This window comes from Strongylocentrotus purpuratus, unplaced genomic scaffold (genome assembly GCF_000002235.5).
Source record: "Strongylocentrotus purpuratus isolate Spur 01 unplaced genomic scaffold, Spur_5.0 spur5_scaffold_18, whole genome shotgun sequence".
Lineage (NCBI taxonomy): Eukaryota > Metazoa > Echinodermata > Echinoidea > Camarodonta > Strongylocentrotidae > Strongylocentrotus > Strongylocentrotus purpuratus.
This window is the reverse complement of record NW_022145603.1, coordinates 9,995,966-10,008,145: the sequence shown is the minus strand read 5'-3', so window position 1 is coordinate 10,008,145 and position 12,180 is coordinate 9,995,966. Positions and strand designations below refer to the sequence as shown.

The 12,180-nt window shown below is 35.8% G+C and overlaps 1 protein-coding gene across 1 annotated transcript in view; it reads left to right on the top strand.

Moving 5' to 3' along the window:
* LOC100888763 (hemicentin-2) overlaps positions 1-12,180 on the top strand; it is a 71,916-nt gene that overhangs the window by 43,365 nt on the left and 16,371 nt on the right. Inside the window, exons 2-3 of the mRNA XM_030989517.1 lie at positions 6,799-6,934; positions 10,640-10,804. Of these exons, the coding sequence (XP_030845377.1) occupies positions 6,799-6,934; positions 10,640-10,804 (301 nt within the window). The remainder of the gene's footprint in view (positions 1-6,798; positions 6,935-10,639; positions 10,805-12,180) is intronic.

Sequence of the window (12,180 nt, the reverse complement as noted above, 5' to 3'; positions counted from 1 at the left end):
TATATGATAAAACAATCGATAATTCTCGGTTTCGTTTTTTCTGGGACGCACTGTATATTATGCTTATGGGGTCGCTCGTAGAAGGAAATTATATTACCAGGGTTCAGAAGCGTTAATTCGCAAAAGAAGAAAAGGCAAGATGCTAACCTCGCTTTTCTTTTTTACAAATTTCGGACAAAATCTGGCCACTGGTCATTTTGTATTTTGACCTTATCGAAGTTCAACAACCCAAGGCTGAACAGCTTTAGCAGGATTTTCATTACTAACCCCGTTATTCTGGTCAATAAAACTAATAACTGGGGGCTACAAAATATCGGTTAAAATTGACCCCTTAGATTATTCCAAGAACAACACGAAAAATAAAGGTCTTTTCAGTTTGACCCTTTTGGAATGTTTGACACTATTAGGGGGAGAAATCGATGCAATATTGATAATAAAAAACATAAATATTTCCGGGAAAATATGTATTTCGGCTTCATGAGCTGCATTAAATTTGTTTTCCAGAAGAGTTCTTTGTCATATTCATACAAATTAAATACTATTGCGTATATGAAATATTCTTCCAACCACGGAAATGAGAAAGAAACAAAAAGATGGGACAGTAAAGGAAGAAGTGAAAGTGAGAGAAAGAAAGAGAGAGGGGGTTAAGAGCAGGACATTGATTTAATTTTTTTTTTTTTTTATATAAATGAGTGGAAATATTCTAAAATTCTTCCATAATATCTAATAATATTGTCTTTCGATCTATTTCCGTGTATACGCGTGTACCTAACCGAACGAAACGGGCATAAGCATAAAAAACAATATGAAAGGGTGGTAAGTTTCCAAACTATTCAAAAATAAAAGTTTTTAAAAACGGCATAACAAAAATATGAAAGGGTAAAAAGTTTCAAAAACAATTCTCGATTTACAACTTCTGACCACTTATGGCCACTAGCTTTAGGCAAGGAAAAAAATTCTCACCAAAATATTGCTTTCTTCTAAAAACGTCACAAGATAAAATTTAAGCTTAAACAAACTTTTTCCGGCGTTATGGAAAAGTTCCGGCTCCATTTTCAAAGTTTGAAAGAAAGTGTTTTCTGTTGTTTGGACAAGGAAAGAGACTGTGGGAGAAAAATCGCCCGAGAACCTGCTCTTTTCACAAGTAGTAGTTTCATTGTTTTGCCCAAAACGTGTTTGGACACCGGTTTACTTTCCAAAGTCATATTATTCAACAAATTTCTATCCATTGTTGAAATAAAAACAGAAATTCCTGTACGGCTTGGAGTTCTTAATTGCCGTAAGCCAATTTTCATGAAAGGATGTTTTCACAGAGAACAATATAGCGACTGACCACAGCAAATTTCGAAGTGTCGTGTTAGGAGAGTGTGAAAATAGTAATAGGTATAAACTTGTAAATATGGTCACCTAACGGTGGATTACAATCGAACCAGGGAAGAATCAGATTGGATAACAATCTTAGGAAACTTTACTCTTTATACATTATTGGAGTCAGGAAACCACTCAATAACGAAAGATTGGACAGTCACAACATTTATGGGACTTTTTTTTACGTGCAATACTTCTAAATATGTTTTCTCTCACAATTAACGCATTGCCGAGGTCCTCGGGGAAGTGCGGGTAAAAAAACACTCCCCAAGTTTGATTTCAATATAAATAAAGCAAAATATTGTACATGGAAATGCATGAGATCTCCAAAATATTGAGACTTCCTAATAATCATGAATATTGAAGACTCTTTCAAAATACGGTTTACGTCGAGATACTAAAAAGAGGTCGTGTAGATAAAAACGATTTGAATTGGTGAATCATGTTAACTTCCCCAGTTTCGTTTTAGCACTTTTTAACATATCAAATACCAATACAAAATGAAGTTTGCACTCGATAACCTCAGGAAAAGAGGATATAAAATATAAATTGGAATATGAGACCACGAATAAGGGAAAAGTTCTTTGCCCATCGCATTTGAATAGACGTCAAGTTCAAACTGATGTCATCGTTCCAAATATGTCAGACTTTTTTTTTCTTTTTCTGTAAACTCTCCAAGTATAGTCAAGGTCAATTTCATTTCTTCGCAGAAATTGTTTGAAACCACGGCCCACATCAGTGCTCTAACCCACTTCTCTCTCTCCATTTAATACGATTTAGTAATGTAAATACATTTATCTCATTTGTCTCGCCGCCGTCTTTTTCTTTCTTTCTCTCTCCCACTCCATTAATCCTCAACCGCTTAGATCCCCCCCCCTCTGCCCCCCCCCCCTCTCTCTCTCTCTCTCTCTCTCTCTCTCTCTCTCTTTCTCTCTCTCTTCCTTTTCCCAGCATTTTCACTACATCTTACCGCAGTTTCTCGTTCTCTTTCTGTATACCTCTTGTCTTCTGATATATTACTTTTCCATTGCTAAATGTTAATATGTATTATAGAGATAGAGAAAACTTTATAACCGACCTCTTCTCTTTTTCTATCTTTTTACTTTTTTCTCAAACGTGTGGAGGTATCTCTCTCTATCTCTTCATCTTTCTAGTACCTATCTACCTATATCTCTTTATTTATTTCTCTATGTCTTTCAATTATTTTTGTTACATATTTCCATTCATGACATTTTGTTCAATATTTGTAGAGAATTATTTATCACTATCATCAAGCACTCCCCCCCTCTCTCTCACTCTCTCTCTCTCTCTCTCTCTCTCTCTCTCCCTCCCTAACTCCCCTCCACTCCACTCCTCCCCCCCCCATCTCTCTCTCCTTATCTCTCCCTCTTTACTTTTTTTCGACTCCATAATCTTTACGTTGTGCACGAATCCGATTCCATCATTTACTCTTCGGAGGCGTACGTAAGTCTCGCAGTCAATAACACCCCCTTTCGTTCCCATTCAACGACTTTAACCGGCAAATCAGTAAATTTCGTCGGCAAATGTGGGAATACGAAATAAGCGTCCCGGTAAATCCCCCATTCAAGATTTTCAAAGGTAGGCGGGTCAACAGTGGTCCAGATTAAAACGCCATTTTCTCTATTTGAATTGTAATAGATACCACTTTACTCGCTAGGTGGGCTTTGCGGTACCCCTCTACCAGCGTTCCGCTCCCACGCGCGCACCACCTGCGAGCCCGGGCAGGTGTATGGGATTGGGTCGTGGCGCCATTTTGCTTATGTTGAGTGCGCACATTTTTTAGATATCCTATTAGAACATGCTGTAAAGGGGTGAATGAAATTGTCATCAATAAAGTCGTGTGATTAAATAAAAGTTATTTTCAGTTATCCCTGTCCAACACCCGACGATGAAAAAAAAAATTTTTTAAAGGTCACTTCATTTCTTTTTCTTCGAGTTACTTGGCATATTTCTACAGTTACCCAATGCTTCGCTAGAATGCTCTAAATTCCTTAAAAATATTGTTATGATATTGATGTTATAAAATATTAAAGTTACTAAACAATTTGCTTTGATTACAAAATATCAGCACGATAATAGTTCCAACAAAGAATTCACATTTAAATGTAAAAATTGATAACTGTTAATACTACGTAATGGCATGTCTTACAACATTCACTTTATAAGGGGGGGGGGGACATGATATTTCAGTTTCTTAATTGCTTTTAAAAGACCCAAATTGGAAAGTAACAGACGAGTTGCAAACCAATCGTATAATGTTTGCGATAGAGATAAAGAATTACGTCACTTCAAAAATTCTTAGAAAATTAGCCAACCTCAGATTCATTCGTCATCATCTAATTCCACGAAGAACTTTCCTCCGGGATATAAAGGGCGCAATTTTGATTAAAAAAGATGAAGCTATATCAAATATCACTTGCATTAACCGAGTTCTATTGCCAGAAGTGTGCGAAGAAAATGAGTAAGTCGGAAGGGCATACAAAAAGTTGGTCAATTATTCGGAAGAAGAGAGAGAGAGAGAGAGAGGGGGGGGGGGGATGGAAGCAATGATGGTGCCAATTTTAGGGGGTTAGTATGTAAACAAAAAATTGTGATTCATCGCGGATTTTGAATTGGTAAGGAATACGGTAAACCACTACATTACTATATATACACACTATACCCTAACCAAATTTTGCAGTTTTTTAAGTATGTGAGGGAATAAGTTTGTCCCGAGCTATGGTTCTGGAAAATGTGACATCTTTAAAGCTTGCATCTAAAGGTATTCAACAAAGGCCCTAAGTCGTCCAGTTCACCTTTCATCCTTGAGTTACAAAACACACAAAAACATCAAATTTACGAAAAGTATTAATAATTTAGTTGTTAACTTAAATGAAATTCAAGTCTTAATCACATGAATTTTATGTTTACATAACCACTTAAACCATTGTACTGTATTACTATTTACACTAAGGGGACCAAGTGACATTCGTAAATCCGTTATAAATAGCTTTGAGTGAGGAGTTGCATGGATTAATGGAATACATCTAATGTAAAGTCTATAGAAAGAGGGATTCGAAAGTGAAAGAATGGCATAGAGATTGGCACAGAGTTCATTTTTATTAAACGAGAGAAGGCTATTAGAAATATGGGACTTGTGCAAGGGGGTATTTTGTTTTTTGTTTTAGTAAAATATTAACTTATTCGTGTTTATCCCCCGCCCCCTCCCCCCCTCTCTCTCTCTCTCTCTCTCTCTCTCACTCACTTTTGTATATATTTATCTTTATCTCCTTCCCCCTCTCTCTCTCTCTCTCTCTCTCTGCCTCACTCACTTTTGTATATATTTATCTTTATCCCCTTCCTCTCTCTCTCTCTCTCTCTCTCTCACTATAACTTTTCAACTTTGAGCAGGCGCGATAGCTCAGTCGGTAGAGCAGTGGTCTCGTAATTCGGTGACCCGGGTTCGAAACCAAGTCGATGCGCTAGTGCCCTTTGGTAAGGCAGTAATCCTCATTACCATTACCAACCTAATCTTTCTATACAGCCTCCCTCTCTATCTGTCGCTAACATTCACTCGTGACTTATCTTTTCTGCTATGAACAGCCATCAAGGGTAAACGACTTTTTGTAATTCAAAGTTCGGTAACCGATTCCCATTGTTGGGTATTAAGCGGCCGTTTATCCTTTAATTGGGCCCCCTTTGCACAAACATTGTATTGCATTTTAGCAAAGCGTTTTCTAATAGAGGGGGAAACATCAATGGCAATTGAATATTGTATGGACCAGGTCGTTCACCTTAAATGCATTTCAACTTGAATAACAAATGAGGGATTGTGAGTGCACTATACCCTTTTAACAAAATTATTTCGCTCTTTTGAGAGAAAAGCTTGCTTTAGCGAAAAATGATAATAATACAATATTAAAACTAACATATTCAGGAGGTCTAAGCCCTAAAAGTTCACCAGTGCGAAGGTTAAATCATAATTTATGAATGACAAATTTCTAGATTGTTATCTGTAGATAATTCATGATGATAATTTAATAATAAATGCGTATGACTGAAAGAGAAGTATTTGAGCACATCTTTTTTTTTTTCTCTTCATATCTTTGGAAGGGGTCATCGTCAGTTTATCGAAGAGTTATTCACTGTTTAGATAAAGAGAAAACGATTTATAAACTTCGTTTAACTTTATGGCTCTATACATTGGTATCTTTCTTGTCGGTACCAAATAATTACTTTTATGAACTAACTTTGTGTTATTGTACTTAAGTGATCAAGTAGTATGTTAACACGAATATGTGATCGTTTGAAAATACCCGAAATGCATTTGTTAGATTTCTTTAATTATGGTTTATCTTTATCAATACACCCGGTTATAAGCTTTTAATTGTATTTATCTTCGTTGTGCCCAAATTAAAGGTAATATGATTAAGTTTGATGATCGACTAGGATCAATAGACTACATGGATTTCGCCATTTGGTTGAAGGGAATTCTCTTATTTGAGAATGTAATAAAGGAATGGTGTTAAACAATGTAAGGTATATTTTTAAATTTAATTTCGGAAGAAAATATTCTTGTAGATCATGAATTCCTTTAAACATGTTAGTTGTTCCTTATAAACATATACCTATACACTTTTGTTTTTCCGTAATTTTTATTTTCCCCAACCAGACGAATAATTTTTCAAATACAATTATTTGTCTTTCACCATGATAGCATAACTAAAATATTTTAATACATGTACAATAATTCATAAATTCCTTCGAGAATAAATTAAATGACATCAGTTATGATATAAAACAAATTATAACCCCCTCCCTTACTACTGAAACCAAAAAAAACCCACAACAATCTACTATAAACACACGCACACACACGCATACACACGCACACACACGTGCATACAGATAAATATATATTTCAAAGTGTTCTTGGAACTCATTACACTTTTCTGTAGCTTCATGTTAGTTTGAATGTGAATGTGAAACCTTTCCTTTAAAGGTAAAGACCAGTTTTAGAAACGCCCCCTCTCAAAAAATGAAATGGAAGCTCTTATTACCAATCATGTGAAAGAATATGTTTTGACTAATACGTGATCATACAAATCTTGCAGAGAAACCGCCTACTAATTGATATATTTGGTAAATTATAATATTTATTTGGACGTGATAGATATAACGCACGTGTTGCGCACGTGTGCGTAGTCCCATGTACCTCTTTTTGTGTACAGTGCTTCTAACTTTACCAAGACTGGGCGAAATTTCTGGTCATTTTGATGATTCCAGAACCTTGCAGTACACACCAATACTTATATGCTAGATGATCATCCTTTTCTGATCGATTCCACAACGTTTCTTTCACAATGCAATCTCATGACCAGAACTGGACTTTACCTTTAATGTCGTTTTTTGTTTCTTATCATTTTCCAGGCCAAGATGGAGTGTGAGAGTCAGATAACCGAGTCCCCGCTAGAATGGCCTGTAGAGCTGAATTGTGATACATTACCTTCTTACAACCCGGAGAGAAAGACGCCGAAATGTATCCACTATGAGCCTCCAAAGCCAGGTAACATCATGATCAATAATTATTACATCGGAATATTGAAAGTGATAGAAAAAGCAGAAAAAATGCGAAATGTATTTAGTTTTATGTTAACCCATTTTTATTGTTTTTGTTCATATTAACATATGTGTACATTTAAAGTGCCAAAAGCCAAAATCATTAATGGTATTAATAAATACAAATGTAGTCACATTTAAGAATATTAGACTAGTAGTTACGGATATGCACAGTGTTTAGCACATTGGGTCGCAAAAAGTGCTCTAGGTTAAGTCGTAAATGCAAAATGAATCAACTTAGAGTGCGGTATCCAGTTTACTTAGCCGCCACTAGAATGGCATGAAGGGTTGAATTGTGATACACGTGCAACCCCGAGAAAAAGACACCAAAATGTATTCACAACGAGCCACCCAAATTTGGTTTAGTTATGATTAAAAGAAATGAGTGTATTACATAGGAGTATTACAAGTTCTAGTTACCCCTCTTTAGAAAATTATATGAGTTTAAAATTTAAGGAGCGGGTGCAGTTGTCATCTTTCCTAAGGCTGTTTGGATGAACCAAATATTACCATACTTTCATTTGTATTAATATTTTTTTGCTTTGTGTAAAAAACTTTATAGATATACCGGTGTAAATTAAGGAAAAGACGAAGCTAGTTTTTTAATCTCTTCTCTACTTTATCAAATTGAAATACACATTAGAGTATGTTAATGCTACTAAACATGGTTAAAACAGGCCAACATTTTCAAAAGTTTGTATTTGCCATTTAGTTCATATTCGTTTTAGAGTATAAAAAGAAGACAAAAAAGTACCTGAAGAGTTCTAATTTCGATACATTAACTTTTCGCTATAACACTGGAGAAGAATTGTACCCAACTCAAGAAGCAAAATGTCAGCAAAGTAGCTGTTTAATTTACATACAGGAGCTACCAATGAAATGAATACATTCAAAATGATCTAGATGATATGGAACATTGTTAAAAGAACCCGTATAACCAGTAAAACTATAAAAGCATAAACCATCGTAAGTAGCAATTCGAAACAAACTCTTTTAACATTCCATATTTCAGCTTTGGCACCATTTAATTTCTTCTTTTGACGGATTCGATGTTTCTGGAAAGATGATTCATACGTCTGAACTGAACAGGGTGGTGAATCAGAGGGTTTGAATTACAACTCCCTCTTTGAAGAAATTGTATTTATTCTTGTACATCATATAGTGGTGTATCCATACATGGATAAAAGATGGGGCAAAATAAGGATAATGTGTTGATGTAATATCTTAAATTTGTCTTAAAGTTTCCTTAAACTTTTTATAGCACTCTGCAATACATTCATTTGGTTTATTTCGGCGAAATATTGCCATTAGTTTTAATGAGGAAAAATGTATATTTTCAAACATGCAACCAGGGGGGGGGGCGTTTCCCGCTCCGCCCTCTCCTGGATACGCCATGTTTACCTATTTATCACTATTATTTATAACAGTACGTCAGTTTAAATACGCCATTGGCATTCAACTTGACTTCAGGGACCACAAGAAAAGTGTAAACCTTAAAAAGAACACGAAATGATTGGCGTTGAACAGCGGTGCGGGCGTGGAGCGACATCCTGCCCCGCTGTGGCCCGGACGTCACTCAAGAGTACCCCTTTTGTGCCACCCGGGAAAAAAAGTGTAACCTAATCGCCATCAAATCGACAGAACGTGTTGATTTAAAGGCAGTAAATAGCGGCCCGGCCATTGTCTCGCTGGTGGGAAATTGTCGAAATGGAAAGGTTAAAACATCAAGAAAAGTGTTACAAAATAACAGTCACATAAATTATCGCCGCTGCAGTTGGCGCAACTGAGCAATTTGGATGTTTTGCCATTGTCAACTATTTTAATAAGAGCTGGTTTTCTTCTTGAAGTGGAAGTCACCCCCTTTGTCGGGGTTAGGAGCTTAGCCTATATCTAGGGAGGGGGAATCAATTGTCACACCTCCGTTTTTATTGTTTGATGGTGAAGAGACAAATTTAATTGTACTATTGCGTAAATAATTTGGTTTTTCCTTTCTGTACGAAGTGCTAATGAAATGATCTTGAGTTGACGAAATACAAACCCTTTTGTAAAATTTCTTTTTGGGACTGTGAATGGACTTGTTTGGGACTGTGAATGGACTTGTGATTCAAGAAAAATATGACTTTTGGTGACTTAAGATCTCAATATAAAGAGGATTAAAAGAATTGTTATTATTGAATATGAACTGATCGTGATGTGACGAAATACAAACATGACTACCCTTTTGTAAAATTTCTTTTTGGGACTGTGAATGGACTTGTGATTCAAGAAAAATATGACTTTTGGCGACTTAAGATCTCAATATAAACAGGATTAAAAGAATTGTTATTAATGAATATGAACTGATCGTGATGTGACGAAATACAAACATGACTACCATTTTATTAAGTTTTTTGTGGGAGTATGAATGGACTTGTGATTGAAGAAAAATATGATTTGGGGTGACTTAAGATCTCAAACTAAACAGGATTAAAAGATTTATTATTATTGAATACGAAATGGTCGTGATATGACGAAAATACAAACATGACTACTCTTTTATGAATTTCTTTGTGAGACTGTGAATGGACTTGTGATTCAAGAAAAATATTACGTTTGGTGACTTAAGATCTGAAGATAAACAGGATTAAAAGACTATTCTTAACTCATGTTCTGCTTTATGCAGAGAAGATGATTATTTTAAAACTTAAATGCCTTTCCTTTTCTTTTTTTTTTGTTGTAATGGATTTGTCTGGTTTAATTCTGTATATTGATGCTTTGTGTTATTTTAATCTCTGTATTTCTATCTCGTTTTTAGTATATTTAAGAAACTGTTTATGTAACTTTTATTATCTCTGGGAATAACCTTGATAGGCCATTGGCCTTTGTTCCCACCACATTATGGTTTAAATTGAAGATGTGTCATTTTGAACGTTTGTTAATGTATATACATGCATATGAATTGTACTTGTGTTTTTTTTAATCAAATGTGGAAATAAAACTTGAACTTGAACTTGAATTTGACGATCTATGGTTTTTAGATCAAGAAAAGTGCAAATTCTGAACATGTTTTAATGGTGTCCACAGAAAGCAAATTTAAATTAATTCCCTTTTTCCTGTTTCGTTTCCACACACATTATCTTCTTAATTATGATGCTAAAAAATACGAATCATGAATTTGGAGAGAAGAAAATTCTGATTGGTAACATCACTGTGATCAAAATAATGATACTCAGTTTGCTGTGCCTTTTGAGTTTATTACTACACAGTTGTGTTAATATTAATATATGTCCATTTCAAAATTAATGACGTCTATCATGTCTATTTTGTAAAGTCATTATCAATTATTAGACAATTTGAAAAGGGGAGAAATATATCCTAATTCCCCAAAACTCGAACAAGAAACTGGTTATATGTTCTACTTGGCTTCATACGTTCCCTTCAATAGTACGTTTTATTTATGATTTTTTTTTTGTTCAAGATAAAAAAGAAATCCTACCGGCAATACCGTATATTATGCATACTATTGAGTTCAAAGTTACATTACACATAAACTATTGTATTTTTTCAAAAACCATGCTTGTAAGTATGATAATTTCGAGTATTTGATGTCTCTAATATCAAAACTACGTTTATTAATACACATCGGATTCATTTCCAACCTTTTTTCCTCTAGCCCATTGTAAACTTCACAAGGAGATCGGACCGTGTAGCACCTACCATCCTTTCTGGTACTTCGACCGGGTGGCAAAAACTTGCCAGACATTCACTTACGGCGGTTGCCTTGGCAACAAGAACCGGTTTGAAACGAAGGAGGCTTGTATCCGAACCTGTGGACAAGGTAGCATATATGTACATGACCTCTGACCCCTGTCACCTTTCATAGTGCTTCATTTCATGCCATTTTCATTCATCACCTAAAGCTTGGCTCTGATTGGCGTACTCTAGGTCGTCACGTGACCAGTGGCGCCTCGAAGCCGTTCATCTTACATCTTCACACCCCTTTTCATTTTCCTTTCATTTTATTTTGCTATGTGTGGACAAAGTACCGTACGTGTACATGACCCCCGACCATTGTCATCTTCCAAAATTACGTCATCTCATATCATTTCCATTCATCTCCCAAAGCTTACCTGTGATTGGCTCATTCTCAGTCGTCACATGAATCATGTCGACAAGGTGCCATTCAACTTCTATCGCTCACCTTTTTTTATTTTCATTTAACTTCATTTTTGCTTTGTGCTCTTTGAACAATTTTTCGATTCACATTATTCTTTTTTTAACCTTTCTGTTTCCTTCATCTCGTATTAAAGATAGACAGTGATTGGCTTGTACCATATTGTCACGTGACCCATGGCGCCACGATGTCGCCCATGTTTGTTTTTACTCGTTTCCTTAGTGTCTCCTATTTCCTTTGTGCTCTTGTCACGAGAATGCCTTTTTGTGTGTAAATTACTATAACTTTCGTGCATCTGAAAAAGACAGATCATAGCGATTGGCTCATTTCATGCTGTCACGTGACTCACGGCGCCGCGTTGTGTTTATCTCACGCCTTTTACGTGTCATCGCTTTGAAAAGGAAAGTGGAATATTTACAATTATTTTGTACAATGGAGAATTGGAGAATGATGTGAGGAATGAAAAGGCAAACGGAGTTTTAAAATGAGAGGAGATAGACTGAGTCATAAAAAGATGAATATAGCACCCATAAACATATTTTGAAATCGACAGGAAAATTAATACCCGTGGGTCCTTCATTGACCAGCATATACCCAGAATCCTATTCTCTAATGAATCGGAAGAATTGAATGGTTGGATATGTAGAATTGTATATTTCTTCTTGGCCCGCAGGCAAAACATTAAGTTGGACTGTGTGAAAGAGTTATTCATATTTACTTAGTATTTACTTTTTAATTGATTGCTCTGCTTAACACCCGTCTACCCGTGACTCATCCATCGTAGCGATCACCATTTCATCCACGGTCCTACCCTTCGTCATCATCCCTTGGTAGTCGTTTATTTTCTTTCGCTAGTTTCTTCCCTCTCTCTCTCTCTCTCTCTCTCTCTCTCTCTCTCTTCGTCTCACTCTCTCCTCTCTTCTTTTTCTTTGCCTCTCTCTCCCTCTCTCTCTCTCTCTCTCTCTCTCTCTCTCTCTCTCTCTCACACCTAACTATTTATCTTCCTCTTTCTCTCTATCAATATTAGTCTTTCTGTTCGG